At 42.4% G+C, this 24,069-nt stretch overlaps 1 protein-coding gene across 1 annotated transcript in view; it reads right to left on the bottom strand.

Annotated features, from left to right (window-relative positions):
• Window positions 1–1,498: 1,498 nt before the first annotated feature.
• The window catches only part of LOC142099330 (flavin-containing monooxygenase 5-like), a 111,451-nt gene continuing 88,880 nt past the window's right edge, over window positions 1,499–24,069 (bottom strand). The window contains exons 8-9 of the mRNA XM_075182677.1: window positions 19,798–19,870; window positions 1,499–2,070 (exon numbers count right to left, since the gene is read on the bottom strand). Of these exons, the coding sequence (XP_075038778.1) occupies window positions 1,725–2,070; window positions 19,798–19,870 (419 nt within the window). The 3' untranslated portion in view covers window positions 1,499–1,724. The remainder of the gene's footprint in view (window positions 2,071–19,797; window positions 19,871–24,069) is intronic.

Consider the following 24,069-nt stretch of genomic DNA (forward strand, 5'->3'; position numbering starts at 1 on the left):
AGTTAATGCTGCCAGACTAGTGCTGGCCAGAGGAAAATCGGGAGGAAACACAGTCTTGAGTCGTCGTCCCCTATTTTCCTCTAACCAGCCCAAGGCTTAGCCATCTGGGGCTGTGGCACCATAGCAGGAGAGCCCACAGCAAGGGGGTCCCCCGCCATGATGACACCCAACCATGCTGGCTGCTTCTGGCAGCATGGGAAAAAGCATCAGGGTCCTGACCCTGACACTCTGACACCGTCATCGGGGATGCCTTTTCCCATGCTGTCAAACACAGCCAGCAGGTCTAAAAAGAGACCTGCCGGCTGTTGGATTTTCATTCTGCGCCAGGTCATTCCTGTAGTTAGAAGCGGTTGTGTTGTGTCCTCATTGTTATTTGTTTGTTTTGCCAAGCATGTTCCGGATGGATTGTTTTGGGAATCAAGCTGCCAGACTGAACATTTGGATATGTGTTTCGCCTTCTTTTTTGTTTTTTCTCCTTTGGAATATTTTTGGGAATTTTTTTCTGCTTTGGAATATGGTTTGGTTTTATTTATTTTTTTCAACACTTTGTAGATTTTTTGGTTTTATTTTTCTTTTGGGAAATATCTAGGTGAATTAAAAGTTTACAAGACTGGACCATTAAGAAGAAAGAAGAACAGAATTGGTAAGTAGGATTGTTTTGTTAATTTGTGCTAAAATGTTGTGGTATTAAAGAGGGATTTGGTTTATTTAAATTTTAGTATGTGGGACTACATGCCTCAGCATTGTGGTTCTCCAAGTGCCAGCATGCTCTGGCTGCCATGGTATGCTGGTGCTTGTAGTTCTACAGACTAAAATAGTGTTTTACACATTTTTTCTTATTTTACACACACTTTATTACCCCACACCCAATGCCAAAGGAAGATCCATAGGGCTGTCAGCACTGTGCTAGGTATTTCTAGAGGGGAGGCCTGCCCTTTTTTTTTTCGTGGACCCCACTCCCTAGGGAATTCAGCCCTGTGATGAACAGCCTGGGGTTGGCTTCCTATTATGGCAGGGGGACCATGCTATAGTGCTACCAACACCGGCTGGTTGGCCTAGCGCTGGTTTTTGTGAAATCAGGGGGACCTCATGCTTTTTTTCCCTCCGATTTCCCGTAAACCAGCACTAGGGTTAAAAGCATTAGAAGGACCCAATGCTTTTTTTTAAAATTTGTTTATATTTGTACACAGTATTAGAGCTGGCGGGTCAGGCGGCTGTAATGCTCAGCAGGCGCTGACAGATACCTGCAGCGGCTTTTGTGCATCCAAATTCAACAGGCCACAGATCTTGCGATCCATAGCTTGATGAATTTTGGAGCACACAAAGCTGAAATACATGCAGGAAATATTCAGCATGGTTAGCACTCAGGTTGCGTATCCTAATGAATCAGGCCCTATATATTCATTATGTTTGCAATATTTAAATTTGTTGGTATTTCATAAGGTATTCTTGATTGTTCAATGAAATAAATAATGCACTTTGTGTCAAATGGATTTATTCACTCATTTTTTATCCAATTATACTTTGTATTAACACCATAATATTGTAGTCATTTTACACTAAATGAGTGTTATGATTAAAATAAAATAGATTCTTTTTATCCATTATTCCTTTACTTGCTTCAAGTTATCTGGTATAGATATTCTTTTATAAAGTGTATATTTAGTTTCATCGAATTGCTCAAAAACATTGGTGATACATGGGTTATATATAGTACACCATATTTAAAAATGTAGATAAAGAGCAGCCAAGATCATTAAAGCTGAACAGACTATCAGTATCATTGTAATAGATGTGTCTGTTGTGGAACTTTGAAGAATGCGGGTCCTTGTTGGCTTTATAATACGTTTCCACTGAGTCAAGATGGCATCTCGAGCACCTATCCACTTGCCTGGCCCTGTAAGTCGATACTGATAAGGTGTACAAGGTCCAAACAACACCTGTGCACCCAATCGTGGATCTGTAATGAAGAGCCTTAGTAGGTTTGGCTTCACATCAGCAAGCGTGGCCAGTTCATCCATATATTCCACATAGTCCACTTGTACAGTGTGACGTTGGCTTTTCACATAGCTTAAAGGAAACAAAACAATATTTTAAAGTACAGCAGATTTTACTTGATAGACATATTATGATTCATGATTGTTAGATGAAATATGATAACTAGTTTTAAATGGCAACCAATTGTCAGAAAGGGGTCTATTTTTGCAGAGAATAGAACAACTGGATTATTTATAGCAGTGCAAAACATGTGGCTCCCCACATTACGAATGCCAATGCTCTTGCCCAAGTGTAGCTGAATGTAAGGAATGCACATAGATGTTGAATGTGAAAATGTTGGTGTCCCTGGTGTGGGGGGGTGTAAACATTTTGCATCTTCTCATAGGAGGAGCTGGGTGTATCAGGGCTTTCCTTGCTGAGTTTCAGCTACCAGCATGCATTATATTTAATTCATTTTCCAGGGGCAATTTGAAAAACTGGAGTATGAATGTAAACTCTTATATGTGTGAGCTGGACAAATACAGTGGCTTGCAGAAGTATCAAACATTATGTATGTAATGAAAAGCTGTAAATGTCTGCATGTTTTGCACTTTTTTAAATTAACATTAATTTACCTTAAACTTGTCACTCTTTTATTCATTCATTTCACTTGTAAATAAAAATAAACCTAATCACGTCTTACGTCTATCTTTCCTTTATATGGCAATTTTAAAACGGGAAGTCCATATTTAAATGACTTTAGTTGATCAGGTAGCCCACATCTGTATTCTGCATCTGGCTCAATGCATCAGCAGCATGCGGGGAAGACTCAAACATGCAGAACTAATTCCACACTAATTATTAAATTGTATTCAGCAGCTTATTGCTCATAGTGATAGAACTTGCATATTGAGCCAATAGTACAGAAAGACTCTCACATCTGGGCTGACAGCTACCTCCTCTGCAATTTGTCAGCCCATCTGGACAGGAGCCTAGTGCAGATAACTGCGAACTTTCCACCGAAGTAATACATGTCTAAAGAGCAGTTATCATTATCATTATTTGAAAGTGAACTGCTTTATGAGGTGAAGTTATAATTATATTTCTCTGTTCAATAATCTTCTTCCCCAACCAATCCCATCAAAATGGACCACGTTGAATTCTTAGTGATGTGTGAAAATATTTTCACAATACAACATCTTGTAGTATAGCATGTTGGTGGATCAGAAATTACTGGGGGTGTGGAATGGATTCATGGCAGATAGCCAGGTAAGTTATCTTAAGTAAGCAAAGGGGATGCAGGCACAAACCATTTGCTTAAAGTCTACCCAGAGGGAAAGCATAAAGCTTCATAGATGGATAGCAGAAAGTTTTTGAAGGTCTTATTGCAAATTATCTGCAAGGTGAGCAATTGTTTATCCACCTATCTGGTCCCTTTTCTAACACACCTCCTCCTCCTGGCTTTGGATCCCACTAAATCCACGCGTTCTTCTTTCTATCACAAAATTTTCCACCCACCATGTATCTCTAACCCTTCCAACCTCATTCTCATTTCTTCACTTTCTCACATTCCATTTTTCTGTGCTCTTTGGAACGCTAGATCTGTCCGCAACAAACTTGCATCTATTCTCGACCTATTACTCTCTCACTCCTTCAGTCTCCTTGCCACTACTGAAACCTGGCTCCCTCCCTCTGACAGGGCTTCCACTGCAGTTCTCTCCGATGAGGGGTTTCTCCTTCACACTCAGTACTCGACCAGATGACTGACAAGGTGGGGGAGTAAGATTCCTACTGTCTGTCCCCTGGTTGCACCTTTTGTGTCATAACCCCTTTATCCCTCCCTATCTTGCTGTCACGGGCACTAGGAGTCTTTACCCAGGAATCACCAGATGGTAGGCTTACCAGAGCAATGTAGATGGTAATAGGGTACTCTGGTAGCTGGGTGATCACGGAACATGAAATGATGGCCGATGAGATGCTCAGGAAAGTCTATGACTAGCAACACTGGTAATAATGAGGTAATGATACACAAGGAACTGTATGGACAAGGACACGTGAAGATAGTCAGTGGTCTGCGATAGCAAGTTGTACCACTGCTATAGTGAGGAGGAATGTCCAACAGAAACAAGGAGGTGATGAGAGTCAGCGGTCTGCGGGTAGCAAGTTGTACCGCTGTCTGAGTGAAGGAATGGAATCCAAGTGGAGGTATCCAGGTAGTCAGTGGTCTGCGGTAGCAAGTTGTACCACTGCTATGTGAGAGGATAATGGAACAGGTGATACCGGAAACAGGGATCAGTGGTCTGACATCAGCAAGTTGTACCACTGCATATATATGTGAGGAGGTGCACGGGGGAAGACTGCAACACAGGATATACACAGGCACCTTATACACGATCCACAGTAATATGTACAATATAGGTATATATATATGTAAATGACTGATCAGGTCTGCAATCTAGAAAGTCTCTTGAAGTAGTCCAGCACAATGATAACACAGTCAATGATGGCAATAGACTCAGCGGATAGCAGACTCCAGAGAGAACCAAACACAGTCCAGCAAGATATGCAATACACAGCACAGTCAATGAGAAGTATGCATACCGTGGTTCAGCAGTAGCAGTCAGATGGGATTGCAGCGGTACCTGAGCGGCTGGAGACCGACTGGATAGGAAGTCCCTGGATAGGTGAAGCAGCGGTCTAGCAGGTGCAGCGCACAGGTGAGTAGACCGACAGGAACACGAATCCACAGGAGTCAGCAACACGTGGAACTGGACTCATAGGAAACCCAGGAGAATGGAGATGATCCAGCAGAGGGTAGTAGAAGAGATACAAATCCAATGCTGACAGGAGGGTAGAGGCCAGTGGAACACGTGAAGGCGTGGAGAGTGGATCAGCAGGAGATGGACGATAGCGCTGACCACAGCGGCAGGACTCAGCGGCACACGGAGGTAACCAGTAGCAACCACAGGAACCAACAGCGATGGGAAACAGGAGTGCAGCGCAGGGCAGGAGCTGTAGATCACGAAGTGTAGCAGATGGTAATGAAAAGCGGCAGTCTCGAGGAAGTCACAGCAAAGATGAGATGAGAGTGTAGTGCACGGAGGCAGCGGATAGTAATCAGCTGGCAGTCACGATGTTGAACACAGGCGAGTTGCAAGCAGGAGACTGTAGTGCACAGAGGCAGCGGATAGTAGTCAGCTGGCAGTCACGATGTTGAACACAGGCGAGTTGCAAGCAGGAGACTGTAGTGCACAGAGGCAGCGGATAGTAGTCAGCTGGCAGTCACGATGTTGAACACAGGCGAGTTGCAAGCAGGAGACTGAAGTGCACAGAGGCAGCGGATAGTAGTCAGCTGGCAGACACGATGTTGAACACAGGCGAGTTGCAAGCAGGAGACTGTAGTGCACGGAGGCAGCGGATAGAAATCAGCAAACAGACTTGATGATACAGTTGATGGTAGAAGTGGTATGAAACCACAGTAGTAGAAGTGGTTTGGAAACCACAGGAATCAGCAGCACTGAATACACAAGTAATACAGAAACACCTTCAGAGACTCATGAGGAATGAGACTCCAAGATCAGGCAACGTGGTAGTGACCACAGGTGCTTAATATAGGGAGGTTGCCTGATCTGCCAATTAAGTTAAAGGGGTATACACTGAAGTATAGAAAAGGGCTGCGCATGCGCAGACCCTCAGGATGGTGGACGGCCACGGTTCCTAAATGTCCGGGAAGAGGCACTCACGGTCCGGTGAGTGACAGTACCCCCCCTTTTAAAGGTGGGCACAGAACGCCTGGAACCGGGCTTGTCCGGATTTTTGGAGTAAAACTTCTTCAAAAGGGCAGGAGCATTAAGATCTTCAGCTTTGATCCAAGAGCGCTCCTCAGGACCAAAGCCCTTCCAATGAACGAGGAAGTGGAGGACTCCTCGCGAAATTTTTGCATCCAGTACCTCGGTAATCTCAAAATCCTCCTCCTGATGGACTCGAACTGGCTGCGGAGCTGAGGGAGGAGTTGAAAAACGGTTGATAATAAGAGGTTTGAGCAAAGACACATGGAAGGCATTAGAAATCCGAAGACTCTTAGGAAGAAGGAGTTTCACACATACTGGATTGATAACTTGAATGATCTTATATGGACCAATAAAACGAGGGGCGAATTTCATGGATGGAACCTTCAAACGAATATTTTTTGTGGATAACCAGACACGATCTCCAATTTTTAGTGGTGGAATAGCCCGCCTCTTCTTATCAGCGAAAGATTTATATTTGACAGATGTCTTCTTCAAACAGGTTCTAACCTGAGACCAGATATTTTTAAAGGTCTGACAAACAGTCTCCACCGCAGGAACTTGGGTGGGCGGGAGGGCAGGAAATTCCGGAAAAGACGGATGGTGACCGTAGACCACAAAGAATGGAGTTTTGGATGATGACTCATGGTACATGTTGTTATGGGCGAACTCAGCCCAAGGGAGTAACTCTACCCAGTTGTCTTGATTGGCTGATGAAAATATCCTTATAAAAGTCTCAAGATCTTGATTGACACGTTCGGTTTGTCCATTGGATTGTGGATGGTAAGAAGATGAGAGTGCTAATCGTATGCCCAAGATTTTACAAAGGGCTCGCCAGAATCTGGACACGAATTGTACTCCTCTATCAGACACAATCTCAGATGGACATCCATGGATACGGAAGATCTCTTTAATGAAATGTTCAGCCAGGATAGACGAGGAAGGCAAACCAGACAGAGGGATGAAATGAGCCATCTTCGAAAATCTGTCCACTACGACCCAAATAGTGTTATGGTTCTTACTAGGTGGTAAGTCAGTAACGAAATCCATACTAATATGGGTCCATGGTTTGGACGGAATGGGTAGTGGTCGCAGCAACCCTGCTGGGGTTCTGCGGGAGGATTTGAATTGCGAACATAATTCACAGGAAGCAATGAACTCTTTGACGTCTCTCCTCATTGAAGGCCACCAGTAACTTCGAGAGAGGATCTCAAAAGTCTTGTGTTCACCGGCGTGTCCAGAAAAACGAGAGGCATGGAACCACGAAAGGATTTTCCTCCTTAGAGTAGGAGGCACGAGGGTCTTCCCAAATGGTAGCGTTTTGGTGGATGAAGCAGCCAGTGAGATACATTTGGGGTCTAGAATGGTATGGTTGGAAACCTCTTCTATATCAGAGGACGTAGCAAAGGCTCTAGATAAGGCATCAGCTTTTTTGTTCTTGGCAGCTGGTTTGAAGGTAATTATTAATTCAAAACGGGAAAAGAAAAGAGACCATCTTGCTTGACGAGGGTTCAAGCATTGGGCAGACTGGAGATATGACAAGTTCTTATGATCCGTGAAGATCGTCACCGGATGGCGAGCTCCCTCCAACAAGTATCTCCATTCCTCTAATGCGGCTTTGATAGCCAGTAATTCCTTGTCTCCGATGGTATAATTCTTCTCTGCGGGTAGGAGACCCCGAGAATAGAAGGCACAAGGGTGGAATTTTTGCTGTTCCGAGCGTTGGGAGAGAATAGCTCCTAAGCCCACATTAGAGGCATCTACTTCTAGGAAAAAAGGGAGTGTCACATCAGGCTGACGAAGGATTGGAGCCGAAGAGAAGGACTCTTTTAATGTTTGAAAGGCTTGAATAGCCTCAGTAGACCATTGCTTAGGATTAGCCCCTTTACGAGTCAGGGCCACAATAGGAGATGCAATGGAAGAAAAGTCTTGAATGAAGCGTCTATAGTAATTGGCAAAACCTAAAAAACGCTGGATGGCACGAAGAGTAGTTGGCTGGGGCCAATGTAGTACAGCATTTACTTTGTCAGGATCCATCTTCAGACCAACTCCGGAAACAATATACCCCAAGAATGGAATCTGGGGTAATTCGAATGAACATTTTTCTAATTTACAGAACAATGAATTTTTCCGTAGCCTGGAGAGGACTTCTGCCACATGTTGGTGGTGAGAAGGCAGGTCCTGTGAAAAAATCAATATGTCGTCCAGGTAGACGACGACACATACATATAATAAGTCCCGAAAAATCTCATTGATGAAGCCCTGAAAAACAGCGGGAGCATTACATAGCCCGAAAGGCATTACCAGATATTCGTAATGCCCGTCTCTGGTGTTAAACGCCGTCTTCCATTCGTCACCGGAACGGATTCTGATTAAATTGTAAGCACCACGAAGATCCAACTTAGTAAAAATACGGGCTCCCTTAATGCGGTCAAATAGCTCAGTGATCAACGGAATGGGATACCGGTTCTTGATAGTAATGGCATTGAGTCCACGAAAATCTATACAAGGGCGTAATGATCCATCCTTCTTTTTGACAAAGAAGAACCCAGCTCCAGCGGGCGAGGTGGAAGGTCGAATGAACCCACGCTGGAGGTTCTCCCGTATATATTCAGATGTAGCTTGAGTTTCAGGTAACGAGAGTGGATAGACCCGGCCTCTGGGAGGAGTCTTGCCAGGAAGAAGATCAATCGGACAATCCCAAGAACGATGAGGAGGAAGACGTTCAGACTGAGCTTTATCAAAAACATCGGTAAATGAAGCATATTGAGGAGGGAGTCCCGGTGAAATAGCTGAAATGGAAGCTTGCTGTACCTTGAGAGGAATGACTTGGGAAAGGCAATGATGGTGACATTCAGGCCCCCAAGACGTGACTTGAGGGGTGCGCCAGTCAATCTGGGGAGAGTGACACTGAAGCCATGGAAGGCCTAGGACAATCGGACTTGTCGTAACAGGAAGAATTAAAAACGATATCTCTTCATGATGCAGAGCACCAATCTGAAGGGTTACTGGAGACGTACTCTGGATGATGAGACCGTTGATGAGACGTGATCCATCGATAGCCGTCACAGTAATGGGAGTTTTTAAGGTAATCATTGGTAGAGACCATTGATTAACTAACGATTTGGAAATAAAATTTCCTGCTGCTCCGGAATCAATCAATGCCTGTGACTCAAAGGTCTTGGTAGCAAAGGAAATAGTCACATCAAAAGCGCAGACTTTAGATTTCATAGACGATGGAGAGGACTCCAGGGACCCTAACTTCACCTCTCCAGAACTAGTTAGGGCCTGGCATTTCCCGATCTCTTAGGGCAGGAGCTGAGGACATGAGTGGAATCAGCACAATAGATACAGAGTCTATTCTTGACTCTTCGTTTCCTCTCCTCAGAAGATAACTTGGAACGTCCAATCTCCATGGGAATCACAGCGGGTGACACTGGACGAAATTGAGGGTTAGAGCGAAAAGGTGCTTTAGCAGAAGTCGTTTTCTCAGCCTCTCTTTCACGAAATCTCATATCAACACGATGGCATAGAGAGATCAAATCTTCAAGTGACGAAGGAAGCTCTTGGGTAGTCAGTGCATCTTTAATTTTATCGGAAAGCCCCTGCCAGAAGGCGGCAACTAGGGCTTCAGTGTTCCACTGAAGTTCAGAGGCTAAGATCCTAAATTGAATGACGTACTGACCTACAGTATGAGATCCTTGTCGCAGACGGAGGATGCTGGAAGCAGCGGAGGTCACACGACCTGGTTCATCGAACACACTTCGGAATGTAGAAATGAATTTGGCACTATCTTGTAATATTGGATCGTTCCTCTCCCACAGAGGGGAGGCCCAAGCCAGGGCTTGTCCTGAAAACAAAGAGATAAGATAGGCCACTCTGGAACGATGGGTAGAAAAATTTTGAGGTTGGAGCTCAAAATGGACTGAACATTGGTTAAGGAAACCCCTACAAGTTTTGGGGTCTCCATCGTACTTTGACGGAGTAGGCAGGTGAAGCGTGGAAGCTATAGACACCTGGGATGGCAATGGGGAAACGGAGGAAAGCACAGGAGCTTCAGTAGTAGCTGTCACAGTCTGTCCAGATGTTCCTTGGGAGGTTAATGACTGATAACACTGAAGTAACAGCTGTTGGCGGGCATCCTGTTGCTCCACACGGCTAACCAGATGTTGCAGCATCTCTTTGGCGGTAGGTTCCACATCTGGGTCTGTCATGGCCTGATCTTACTGTCACGGGCACTAGGAGTCTTTACCCAGGAATCACCAGATGGTAGGCTTACCAGAGCAATGTAGATGGTAATAGGGTACTCTGGTAGCTGGGTGATCACGGAACATGAAATGATGGCCGATGAGATGCTCAGGAAAGTCTATGACTAGCAACACTGGTAATAATGAGGTAATGATACACAAGGAACTGTATGGACAAGGACACGTGAAGATAGTCAGTGGTCTGCGATAGCAAGTTGTACCACTGCTATAGTGAGGAGGAATGTCCAACAGAAACAAGGAGGTGATGAGAGTCAGCGGTCTGCGGGTAGCAAGTTGTACCGCTGTCTGAGTGAAGGAATGGAATCCAAGTGGAGGTATCCAGGTAGTCAGTGGTCTGCGGTAGCAAGTTGTACCACTGCTATGTGAGAGGATAATGGAACAGGTGATACCGGAAACAGGGATCAGTGGTCTGACATCAGCAAGTTGTACCACTGCATATATATGTGAGGAGGTGCACGGGGGAAGACTGCAACACAGGATATACACAGGCACCTTATACACGATCCACAGTAATATGTACAATATAGGTATATATATATGTAAATGACTGATCAGGTCTGCAATCTAGAAAGTCTCTTGAAGTAGTCCAGCACAATGATAACACAGTCAATGATGGCAATAGACTCAGCGGATAGCAGACTCCAGAGAGAACCAAACACAGTCCAGCAAGATATGCAATACACAGCACAGTCAATGAGAAGTATGCATACCGTGGTTCAGCAGTAGCAGTCAGATGGGATTGCAGCGGTACCTGAGCGGCTGGAGACCGACTGGATAGGAAGTCCCTGGATAGGTGAAGCAGCGGTCTAGCAGGTGCAGCGCACAGGTGAGTAGACCGACAGGAACACGAATCCACAGGAGTCAGCAACACGTGGAACTGGACTCATAGGAAACCCAGGAGAATGGAGATGATCCAGCAGAGGGTAGTAGAAGAGATACAAATCCAATGCTGACAGGAGGGTAGAGGCCAGTGGAACACGTGAAGGCGTGGAGAGTGGATCAGCAGGAGATGGACGATAGCGCTGACCACAGCGGCAGGACTCAGCGGCACACGGAGGTAACCAGTAGCAACCACAGGAACCAACAGCGATGGGAAACAGGAGTGCAGCGCAGGGCAGGAGCTGTAGATCACGAAGTGTAGCAGATGGTAATGAAAAGCGGCAGTCTCGAGGAAGTCACAGCAAAGATGAGATGAGAGTGTAGTGCACGGAGGCAGCGGATAGTAATCAGCTGGCAGTCACGATGTTGAACACAGGCGAGTTGCAAGCAGGAGACTGTAGTGCACAGAGGCAGCGGATAGTAGTCAGCTGGCAGTCACGATGTTGAACACAGGCGAGTTGCAAGCAGGAGACTGTAGTGCACAGAGGCAGCGGATAGTAGTCAGCTGGCAGTCACGATGTTGAACACAGGCGAGTTGCAAGCAGGAGACTGAAGTGCACAGAGGCAGCGGATAGTAGTCAGCTGGCAGACACGATGTTGAACACAGGCGAGTTGCAAGCAGGAGACTGTAGTGCACGGAGGCAGCGGATAGAAATCAGCAAACAGACTTGATGATACAGTTGATGGTAGAAGTGGTATGAAACCACAGTAGTAGAAGTGGTTTGGAAACCACAGGAATCAGCAGCACTGAATACACAAGTAATACAGAAACACCTTCAGAGACTCATGAGGAATGAGACTCCAAGATCAGGCAACGTGGTAGTGACCACAGGTGCTTAATATAGGGAGGTTGCCTGATCTGCCAATTAAGTTAAAGGGGTATACACTGAAGTATAGAAAAGGGCTGCGCATGCGCAGACCCTCAGGATGGTGGACGGCCACGGTTCCTAAATGTCCGGGAAGAGGCACTCACGGTCCGGTGAGTGACACTTGCTTTGAAGTCTACACCATACATTTCCCCTTTCCACTCCACCTCCTTATTGCTGTCATCTATTGCCTCTGAGGCCCAGTTTTCTTTCTTCCTTTCCACTGACCTACTCACTGTTAATCTACGGGATTTCAACATCCCCAATGACAACCCTACTTGCATTTCCACCTCTAAACTGGTCATGCTTACTTCCTCCTCTGGCCACTTACAATGAACATCATCTCCAACCCATAGTGATAGGCACTAACTAGACCTCCTATTCTCGCATATTGGAACCATCTGCAGCTTCTCAAATTCGTTCTCTGACAACATCCACCTTTTCTCTTGTAAAGCAAGCATAGCTTAGATCCGAAATATTTGTGAACTAGTGAAGGCGAAACATATGTTGGTCAGGGCATTGTTGTCATGAGCCTGGAAAACAGAAACCAGGATGGCAGCTAACATCACCGCTAATATGATGCTTTTTAAATAAAATTAACATCAATATGTAAATAACTATTTAGCGATTCGCATCAATAATTTTAGATAGCCTCCCACAGTCACCAAAACGTACGAATCAGGTTTCTCATATTAAAAGCAAATGATGTGTTACATGAATGAACAAATTATTAGATGTTACACGAACAAGCAAATTAATGTTATACCCCTCACTAAATACCAGTAAAATGTCACTGTATAAGAGAATGTAAAGTGTTTATACACTTAAATTATATGAATAGTCATTAGACACAGGATTCACATAATGTAAAGTGACTGTCTATGAATTACCAGTGTCATACAATGAAATTCCAAGCAAGTTTAATATGCAATCAAATTATATTACATAATGAAATCTGAAGTATTTTAAGCACACATCTGGGAAATATATATACATAATATAATGGTCTAATCAGCCTCTTATTGATAGAATATATGCGGCAAAATCCTCATTTAAGTTCCAAGGCATAATCAGGAACACAAACATAATGCTGTAAAGAGCATACTGTCTATGAAGTATATATACACATACATTAATTTTAAAGAGGTGTAATAAAAATGAATATATATATCTATAATATAAATGCTTAGTGGCGTGTGTTAGTCTGTCTGTGTGTGTGTGTGTGTGTGTGTGTGTGGAAAAAATAAAACCAAGCTGCAGCGCCACCTGCTGGGCGGAGTTATACACTGACCTACTAAATTCTTAGTGTGTGTGGAAAAAAAAATTCAGAAAGGGCTGAAATTTGGTATACTAAGATGTTTTTAATTTGTTAATTTAATTTGTTAATTGTTAAAAGTGTTTATAGAGATTTAAAAAAAATATATATATATTTCTTGAAGGAGAAGTGACAGTTGGGAGTGGTTGGTGGTTGCCGGGGGTGACAGTGGGGAGTGGTCGGTGGTTGCCGGGGGTGACAGAGTGAGAGGAGTGCGATACTCAGGACCGCTGAGAGAGATCCCTGATAGATGTGGCGATGAAAATGAAGGATGAGGTGATGGAGAAGAATGATGAGGTGGTGACATGTGGACAAAACCACGTTAAAAAAGGGCGCTTACGTCGGGAAGTAAGGCTCTTACCCTGAGGAGGCCTGGGCTATGGCCCAAATGCATGACAAGAACCTTTTTAACACCTTAAGTAGCTTGATTTGACTAGAATGCATGAGTGTCATGCACGGGTTAACACACATATATATATATATATATATATATATATATATATATATATATATATATATATATATATATATATATTACACCAATTAGCCACAACAATAAAACCACTGACAAGTGAAGTAATTCTTAATTGTCTTATTTGTAAAGGTACAAAACAGGGAGAAGCAACCGTACCAGGGGGTAAATGTATCAAGCTGAGAGTTTTCCAGCGAGTATGAAAAGTGGAGGTGTTGCCTATAGCAACCAATCTGATTGTAGCAGTCATTTTGTAGAATGTACTAAATAAATGATAACTAGAATCTGATTGGTTTTTCAAACCCGCCGAAAAACTCTCAGCTTGATACATTTACACCCCAGGTATATTAAGTAGTTGAGATCCCTTAGTAAGTCCAAATATATTTTGACTATTCATGATATAACATCAATATAGTCCTGAAGGATGCACCCTAGACACAAAAATGTACATAGAAGTAAGGCAGAAAGTGTGTATAACTATGGGACACTCCAGGATAACAAATGATAAACTTCTTATTTTTATTAGGTATTCATTAAAAAGTGTATCAGATTTCTAGAGTGAAATAATTAAAAACATAAGAGGTTAAAAAGTACTAATTGTGAGTTAATAATGCAAAATAAAGTTGCATAGCTTTGCAGCCTCTATACAAATCAAAATATATTCCCAATATAGAGTATATATACAATCCGCTGATAATGACAAATTTTAGTGGTAAAAAATAATAAATAAGAATAAAGTAGTTATAATATGATGCACTAAAAAATATATTAAATATGCTCTCTGATAGGAATATGAGGTTTGAGTTACTGAGTGGTCAATTATAATTACAAAAAGATCACATTAAGTAACCTATATATACAGTGCTACAGTGGAGGATGGATGAAATAATGGCCTCTTGATTATTTCTCCTAGATCGCTATATATGTGAAGAATCCCTGCCTAATATAAGCCGGGGAGCGAACTAAAAAATAGAGAAATCTATAAGTAGCAATAGGAGACTATGGCACCATAAAAAAGAGGGCTTAGATTGTCCAAAACAAGATGCCAGATATTCTAGATAGAGATGCTCAGGCTCGGTTCACCGAGAACCGAACACACCCGAGCTTTGCAGATCCGAGCTCGACTCGGTACTTTTGTGCACCCTCGGAATTGAAAATGAGACAAAATGTCATTGCTACGTTGCCAGATTTTGCGAGTTTTGAATTCTATAAGTACCGCCCTACACGGTGATCCAATGCCATTTCACAGAGGGACACAGAAGGGGTAACACAGTTCTTGACAGTCTCTAGTGCAGTTGGGCACCGTCATAGGTAGAAAAAGAAGGGGTAGCAGTGACATTCAGGAGAAGTCCATTGCTAATTGTCATTGCTGAAATAGAAATAATAGAGCTGACAGGCTTGGTCTTCTAAATCTGCAGTCACATTGTACTGTGTTATATAGCTCACACACAAACAGGAGAAGTTCATTGCTCCATTGCTAATTGTCATTGCTGAAATAGAAATAATAAGGCTGGCAGTCTTGGTCTAAATCTGCAGTAACATTTTACTGTACCATAGCTCACTCAGAAACAGGAGAAGTGGCAGGGTTCAATGCTGAAACAGAAATTGTAATAATAGGGCTGTCAGTGTTCTTAAAAGTCTCCAGTGACATTCTACTGTGCCATAGCTCAAACAGAAACAGGAGGGGTAGCATTGTTCTTGTCACTCTCCAGTCTCAGTCATGATGATACCAATCCCTCTACCTCATGTGCTAAAGCCTATGTTCAAGTGCATAGTGGTTTTAAGTCAGGGAAACAAAAATGTAAATAAAAAGCTTTTACCTTTTTAAAGAAAAAAACACCTCTCTAATAAAGATGAAAGTTTACTGCAGAAAAACATAAATTTGCCAACATGCAATTCTACCCAAAATGTTACCAAGCATACCAGCATCAGCTAGCTGCCTTCTCTCAGCTAGATCTCAGCACCTGCAATCTACACTAACATCATATTCACCCTCATCAGAGTGTACATCATCCTCAAACAATACTAATTCATCCCCGCTGGAATCCACCATCACAGAAGTCTGTGTACTTTTATGTAATTGACAGTAATGGCCTTCCTCATGGAATTTGTAGTTCATTTTACAGAAGAGCTGTCACAATTTTTGGGCAATTTTTTTTACACCAGACCAACTGTCAAAATGTTGTGCAGGTATCTGCATTACCACTGTGTGTCTTGGGAAAGGTAAGTTTTTTCCTAACAGCAATTTCCAGAGAAACTGAAGGAGGAAACGTCACTGTGTCATGTACCACTTGAGCTGTCAGCTTGCTGACCAGGAGCTCATTGCATCTCTTGAGATCTGGGTAAGTTGGAAAGAAAGAGAAGAGTAGCTCTTAAACCTAGGATAAAGCACAGTTGCCAAAATGTAATGATCCGATTTCAAGATGTTGATAACTCTTGGATCCTGGCGAAGTGAATAAAGTACTTAATCTACAAGTCCAACATAATTAGCGGAATTGCTTTGTTTCATTTCCTCCTTCAATTTCTCTTGCTGCTTTTTAAAAAGTCTAATTAGGGGAAGCTCTTGACTTAAGCTAACAGTGTCTGCACTCCGTTCACAAATGATTACTTCGAGAGGTTTTAGCACCTTGCACAGCACGGCAAGTATTGCGTTGGACTAAAGTACATTCCCCCTAATTTCTATTCTTCATTCAGCTGCTGCATTTTCCTACATGCTGTTGCAGAATCCCGAAAATGACCCTATATATTTCGGGACACAGACAGCATCTCCTGCATGTCATTGTCATTTTTTAAGTTTTTCAAGTTTTTTGTTAAGTTCTGTACCAAGTTGATTGTGTGAGCAAAACAGGGAATGTAATGGAATTCCCCCCGCTGTAATGCTCTATCAATATTAGTTGCGTTATCAGAAATCATATATCCTCAGAAGAGTCCAACCAGGATAAGCCATGTTGCAATGACATCCCTTACTTTTTCAAACAGGTTGTCAGCGGTAATACCTCTGACATGCTCCTTGTCTCATCTCTGATAACCACCTCTCACTCCCGCCTTCAAGACTTCTCCCGTGTTGCTCCCCACTTATTGAATTCCTTACCACGCTCAATCAAACTTTCCCACAGCCTTCAAATCATTAGATGCTCTTTGAAAACACATCTCTTTTTTAGAGGTGACCTTATCCTTGATAACACTATTCACACTAATGCACCCTCACAACTATCCCAATCTCCACTCTGAGCTACACTCGCTCCTCTTGTTTCAGCTGTGCCCTCTGCCCTTTAGAATGTAAGCTCTCTAATGAGCATGGTCCTCCAAACCGTCTGTTTTCATGTCTCCATTCATTTTGTCTGCCTTGTCTGTTCTTGTTTTATGTATTTCCTTGTCTTCCTTACTGTACGGCGCTGTGGAGCAATGTGGTGCCTTACAAATCTGCGATAATAATAATAATAATATGCCTCTTAGTGAAGCAGATCATACACAGAGTAGCCTGCCTCTGAAAAATGGGAAGTTCTTGGGTACATACTGCTGCTGTCCCTGCTGGTGAAGACGAATCACCAACCCAGTGGGCTGTCACAATCATATAATCTTTAGTTTGCCCAGTTCCGCTTGTCCACATATCAATAATTACATTTTTACGAACCTTCTGGTAGAGGTGAGAAATAGCTTTTCTAGTAAAATGATGTTGTGATGGAACTTGGTAATGGGGACAGTAGACCTCAAGTAACTGTCTAAAACCAGCTGTATTAAGAGTGGATATTGGACGCAAGATCTAGTACTAGCATAGACGCCATGGCGTCTTGTGATCTGCTTTGCGACTGGGTGACAGCTTTCATACTTACTTCCTCTTGCAAAGTATTGTTTAACAGTCAATTGTTGTAAACCAATAGTAGTCTTCTTCTTGGTCTGCTTCTCGATTGACGATCCACCCCCAGTAGCAGGAGCAGCAGCACTGGGCCTAACGCTCAAGGATTCTTCTGAGGAGTCCTGGATAGTGGAGGAGTCATCTCACCTTAGAAACTTGGATGCAGGACTAACTCCGATCACTTGTGAGGATATTGATGATGAAGGTGTTATGGGTGCAGATTGCAGGTGCTGGGATCTAGCTGAGAGAAGGGAGGTAGCTGATGCTGGACTGCTTGTTGTTATTTTTTAGCATAAGTTTCTGATTTTCACAAAAGCTTTCCATGAACTCGCTTCAAATGGGGTAAGATGGATGAGGTTCCTAGATGGATAAGGTCCCTACCTCTACTGACTGTGGCTTTACAATGCTACAAATGGCTAGACACCTGTTGTCAGGATTTGGGTAAAAATAATTCCACACAAAAGAGGTGGATTTTTTGGTCTTATGCCCAGGCATGACAATGGCCTTCTTCTCATCACTGGCAAGAACTGCTGCAGTCTTTGTTTGAAAGTGTATGAAAATAATATTGTGACCTGTAAGGTGGTCAAAATTGATTGCAAATGACTTGAAATTAGTGTTATTGAAGTTAATAACAATGTAGGGGGAAAAAAAGCAAAATTATGTGATTTTAGCGGAAAATATAGTGATGCAAAACCAAAACACGAAGTTAATCCAGATCCAAAACCAAAACCAGCACACGTGGGTCAGTGAACATCTCTAATTCTATATTGCCGGTGCTGAAATGGAGATTAGCTGAGTAATAGCCTGAAAATTATATCACCTAGATTGCAGATATGCGAGAGGTCCCCGCCTATAGCAAACTCTAACAAAAAATAAGAATTTTATCATTTGTTATCCCGGAGTGTCCCATAGTTATACACACTTACTTTTATTTTTAATGTCTTCCTTAATGTTCATTAATGTATAGAGCCCGGAAAAAAATAATAATTTATAAACAATATGAAAAATGTATCTTAGAAGAAATATTCTCATTAATAAAGAAAATATTATATGGGGCATTCCATGTCAGTTAACCGAGGCCATGACAGCCACCGACTCAGAATTTCATGAAACTTGGTATGTTTGATACTACAACATATCTACAAACCCATGTAAAATTTATCTTCTCTAGGCCTCATGGTTATAGGGGATCAAAGTTATGTAAAATTGCTCAGAAATGCCAATTAAATTTTTCACTTGATGGACACTGAGAGAGAGTAGTGTCGTAGCAAGCAGTCTCTGATATCTTTAAAACAGACTATTGTTTCAGAAATTACAGAAAAGCAATCAAGAGGGGCAAGTAGGTCTTATAAGGGTAATTTTTGTGAGGAATTTAATGCTGGTGTTTAAACTTCCAAAAGGAAACACCTGGGGGTATATTTACTAAACTGCGGGTTTGAAAAAGTGGAGATGTTGCCTATAACAACCAATCATATTCTAGCTGTCATTTTGTATAATGTACTAAATAAATCATAACTAGAATTTGGTTGCTATAGGAAACATCTCCACTTTTTCAAACCTGCCGTTTAGTAACTATACCCCCTAATGTGTAAAATTATAACTAATTACTTTTCGTTTTAAAGAGAAAATTTTATTTAAACATTAAAAACTCATACAGGCAATCAAAATACCATTATTTTTCTTTCATTTCTTTCTAAGTATACTTTAAGTATGAATTTTTCTTAAAAAAGGGACATGTGATCTCCTTTGCCTCAGGTTGATAATGCTTATTGAATACAAGAATGTTTTCATCTCACAAAATTCTTGATTTTTAAACTAATTGATTTTTTATGGACTCTCAGAGTCAGGCAAGATTGACAAAACTTTTTTTCTGGAATCCCCATATTATGATTGACAAAGAAAAAAAATTGAAAGTGGTATGTGGATTAGGCACTGAGATGTGAATATTTTTATGAGACATATTACACTAAAAATGGAGAATCAGGAGTGGCATTTCTGAGCAAGTTTACATAACTTTGACTCTATATCTCAGAAACTATGAGGCCTAGATAAGAAAAAAATTACATGGGTTAGTAGATATGTGGTAGCATCAAGTGTACCAAGTTTCATGAAAATCTGATTTGACATGGAATGACCCATATTTCTTGCAAATATATTGTGATTCATAGGGGTAAGGTTTTCTAAAACTTTAGTAATACTATATATATTTTCAGACAAGTTTTTTCCTTTTTTGACATATATTGATTATCACAATTTATGAATATATGACTGCTGATCTATCATGACTTTTGGGCACCAGTAATTTACAAATGTAAGTTTGTCATTGTACTGTATGTATACAGAAGAAGTTTTATATACAAGACCTGGATGACATACCGATTTTCCATTTTGAACTTTTTCTTTGCTATATCTATAATCATGCTTTCTTTGTCAGGCAGTTTGATCAAACCTGTATAGGCAAGATAAATTAATTGTTATTATAAAGATCTGTAGTAGCAATAATAATAATAATAATAATAATAATAATATTATCATTTAATTTAACATATTGAAAATGTGAATGGAATGTTATCTCTACTATACCTCTCTACTTTCATTTGAAAAAAGCATCATGCTCCTCTAATGATATATTTAAAAATATCTTGAAAATGTCCAAAATGTACTACTTCAGTGCTATTTCAGTGAAAAGTATGGAAACAGTAAAAGTAATTTACAAAAGCGAAATGTAAAGCACAAGATTCTTCTCAAGTGCACATGTTTTAACAGGAAAGTGCAAATACCAGCATATGTCAATGTGCACAATCTTTCATCTTTGCCTGAAAATGTTAATATTAATAATAGTGGGTGGTCTAAAATTGTAGTGAGATGGACTTTCAGGTGATCTTTTTACTGTTTCCACTAAGAACATTTCCAGTTGGAAACACATCTCCGCAGAAGAAGGCGCAGATGAATGTTGTGGTGACATTTTTCAACACTGAGATGTGAATGTGCATCTATGAATGTGCTAGGTATATTTTTGAAAGCACAAAGCTATGCATACTTGCATGTTTTTCACTTTCAAAAAGTAACCTTTAGTGAATAACTTTTTATCCTCTCATTTTTATTGTGACTTTCATAGAGTTAGGAATTCCGACACATGCTAAATCCTGAGGTAAAGAATACTACTTTAGAATAGAGATGCTCGGGTTCGGTTTTCCTAAAACCGAGCCCACCCGAACATTGCAGATCCGAGTACTGAGTCGCGCACTCTCGGAACTGAAAGCGAGGCAAAACGTCATTGTTGCATTGTTGGATCTCGTGAGTTTTGGATTCTATAAGCACCGCCCTCCATGGAGATCCGGTGCCATTTCACAGACAGACACAGAAGGGGTGGCTCTGTTCTTGGTAATCTCCAGTGACATTGTACTGTGCCATTGCACATACAGAGCAAGAGGGGTGGCAGTGTCCTTGCCACTCCAATTCCCAGTAATATTGTTCTTGTCACTCTCCAGTCTCAGTGCCATTGGTCACACAGAAACAGGAGTAGCAGTGTTCTTGTCACTCGCTAGTCTCCAGTCACATTGTTCTTGTTACTCTCCAGTCTCAGTGCCGTTGCTCACACAGAAACAGGGGTATCAGTGTTCTTGTCACTCTCCATTCTCCAGTACCATTGTTCTTGTCACTCTCCGGTCTCCAGTCACATTGCTCTTGTCCCTCTCCAGTCTCAGTGCTATTGCGCATAGAGAAACAGAGGTAGCTGTGTTCTTGTTACTCTCCAGTCACATTGCTCTTGTCACTCTCCAGTCTCAGTGTCATTTGTCACACAGAAACAAAAGGGGTAGCAATGTTCTTGACACTCTCCAGTCTCCGGTCACATTGCTCTATGCCATCAATATTGATTCACATCAGTCAACAGAAGACCAGGAGCACCAAGCAGCTACTGGCAACAGTCATAATGATACTAATCTCTCTACATCATCTGCTAAAGCCTATGTTCAACTACATAGTAGTTTTAAGTCAGGGAAACAAAAATGTAAAAAAAAAAGCTTTTACCTTTTTAAAGAAAAAAACACCTCTCTAATAAAGTTTACTGTAGAAAAACATAAAATTGCCAACGTGCCATTCTACCCAAAATATTAACAAGCATACCAGCATCAGCTAGCTCCCTTTCTCAGCTAGATCCCAGCACCTGCAATCTACACTGTCATCATTCTCACCCTCATCGGTGTGTATATTATCCTCAAACAATACTAATTCATCTCTGCTGGAATCCACCATTACAGAAGTCTCTGTACTTTGATGTAATTGCCGGTAATGGCCTTCCTCGTGGAATTGCTAGTTCATTTCACAACAGAGCTGTCCGGATGTTTGGGAAATTCTTGTAGATCAGACCAAATGTCAAAATGTTGTGCTGACTGATTTGCATCACTACTGGGTGTCTTGAGATAGCTAAGTTTTGTCCTAGCAGCAGTTGCCAAAGAAACTGAGGGAGGAGATGTAGTTGTGTCATGTACCACTTGAGCTGTCAGCTTGCTGACCAGGAGCTCATTGCACCTCTTGAAATCTGGGTCAGTTGGAAAGAAAGAGAAGACATAGCTCTTAAACCTAGAATCATGCACAGTTGCCAAAATGTAGTGATCCAATTTCAAGATGTTGATAACTCTTGGATCCTGGCGAAGCAAATAAGGTACTCGATCTACAAGTCCGACACAGTTAGCGGAATCGCTTTTGTTTCATCTCCTCCTTCAATTTCTCTAGCTGCTTTTCCAAAATTCTAATTAGTGGAATCACTTGACTCAAACTAAAAGTGTCTGAACTCACTTCACAGGTGACTTCTTAGAGTGGTTTCAGCACCTTGCACAACACGGAAAGTTTTCTTCACTGCGCTGGACTAAAAGTACATTCCCCCTCAAATTCAATTCTTCTTGCAGCTGCTGCAATCTCCTACATGCTGTTGCAGAATGCCGAAAATGACCCGAATTATTTTGGGCCACAGACAACATTTCCTGCATGCTTTTTTAAAAAGCTCTGAATCACCAAGTTGGTTGTGTGAGGAAAATAGGGAATATGATGGAATTCACCCCAGCTGTAATGCTCTTACAATATTTGTGGCGTTATCAGAAATGACATATCCTCAGGAGTGTCTAAGCGGGATAAGCCATGTTGCAATGACATCCCTTCGTTTTTCTAACAGGTTGTCAGCGGTATGCCTCTTAGTGTAGCCGGTGATACACAAATTGAGGATACCACTTTGTATTTACAACAGGATGAGGGGGATATTTGTGTAGCTGACGATGGCGCTAATGAGGATGTTGATGAGGATGATGTTGTTTGTGTAAGTCCTGCACCAGTCCTGACCAGTGATAAGAAGAAGGCCATTGTCATGCTTGGGCATAACAGACCAAAAAATTAACCTCTTATGTGTGGAATGATTTTTTTCCCAATGCTGACAACAGTTGTCTAGCCATTTTTAGCATTTGTAAAGCCACACCGACAACACCTCCCTCATCAATATCCTCACTGGTGATCAGAGTTAGTCCTGCATTCAAGCTGCTAAGCCTAGATGACTTCTTCCCTATCCAGGACTCTGAAGAATTCTTGAGCATGAGACCGGCTGCTGTTGCTGTTGGGGCTGGATCTTCAACCCAGAAGTAGACCAAGAAGAAGACTACTAGTAGTTTACAACAATTGACTGTTAAACAATCCTTTGCAATAGAAAGCAAGTATGTGTCACAATCCAAAGGCTGGTAGGACCCTCAGACCTGCCTAGTTTGGCATTATCTCCTGAGAGTTGCAGAGTCTAATGACACAGGAGGTTTTCATCAGTGACCCCCACAAGGGGATATGGGCTTCGCTGCTCCCATGCCGCAGGTTGCGGACCTTCCAGTCGGTATTAAGCGAGGTCTATAGGAGAGATGGAAGCTGCACAGGTAGGTACAAGGTAGTAGAAGAAATACTAAGGAGAGTATTTCACAACCAGGAGGAAAATCTGTAAGAACACTGCAGGCAGGGCCGGATTTACCATTAGGCAACCTAGGCACCTGCCTAGGGCCTAGTGGCTCTCAGGGGGCCCAGATGGAAGGGGGGGGGGCAAGAAGAAAAAAAACTTGCGGCCCCTCCCCCAACTCGCAGCACCCGACCCCGACCCCACACACAAGTCGCAGAGAGGGGGCGAGTGTGAAGGTGCTGATCAGAGAGGGGGCATGTGTGAAGGTGCTGGCCAGAGAGCGGGCATGTGTGAAGGTGCTGAGCAGAGAGGGGGCATGTGTGAAGGTGCTGGGCAGAGTGGGGGCATGTGTGAAGGTGCTGGGCAGAGTGGGGGCATGTGTGAAGGTGCTGGGCAGAGAGGGGGCATGTGTGAAGGTGTTGGGCAGAGAGAAGTCATGTGTGAAGGTGTTGGGCAGAGAGGGGGCATGTGTGAAGGTGCTGTACAGAGAGGGCAGTGTGATGAGAGGGACAATAATGAGGGGCCGCATGGTGATGCAGGAGGAGCAGTGTGATGTGCGGCGCACATAACTTACCCTTCTACTTAACTATAGGAGTATATGCTACGCTAAATTATAGTGCTATGGGTTGTTTCGGGGGGGGGGGGGACCAGAACCACAGGCTGCAGGAAGTGAGCTTTAAGAACAGGCATCAGACAGGTGGATCCAGGAGGTTTAAATAGTG

The sequence above is a fragment of the Mixophyes fleayi genome, chromosome 8, assembly GCF_038048845.1.
Source record: "Mixophyes fleayi isolate aMixFle1 chromosome 8, aMixFle1.hap1, whole genome shotgun sequence".
Taxonomy (NCBI): domain Eukaryota; kingdom Metazoa; phylum Chordata; class Amphibia; order Anura; family Limnodynastidae; genus Mixophyes; species Mixophyes fleayi.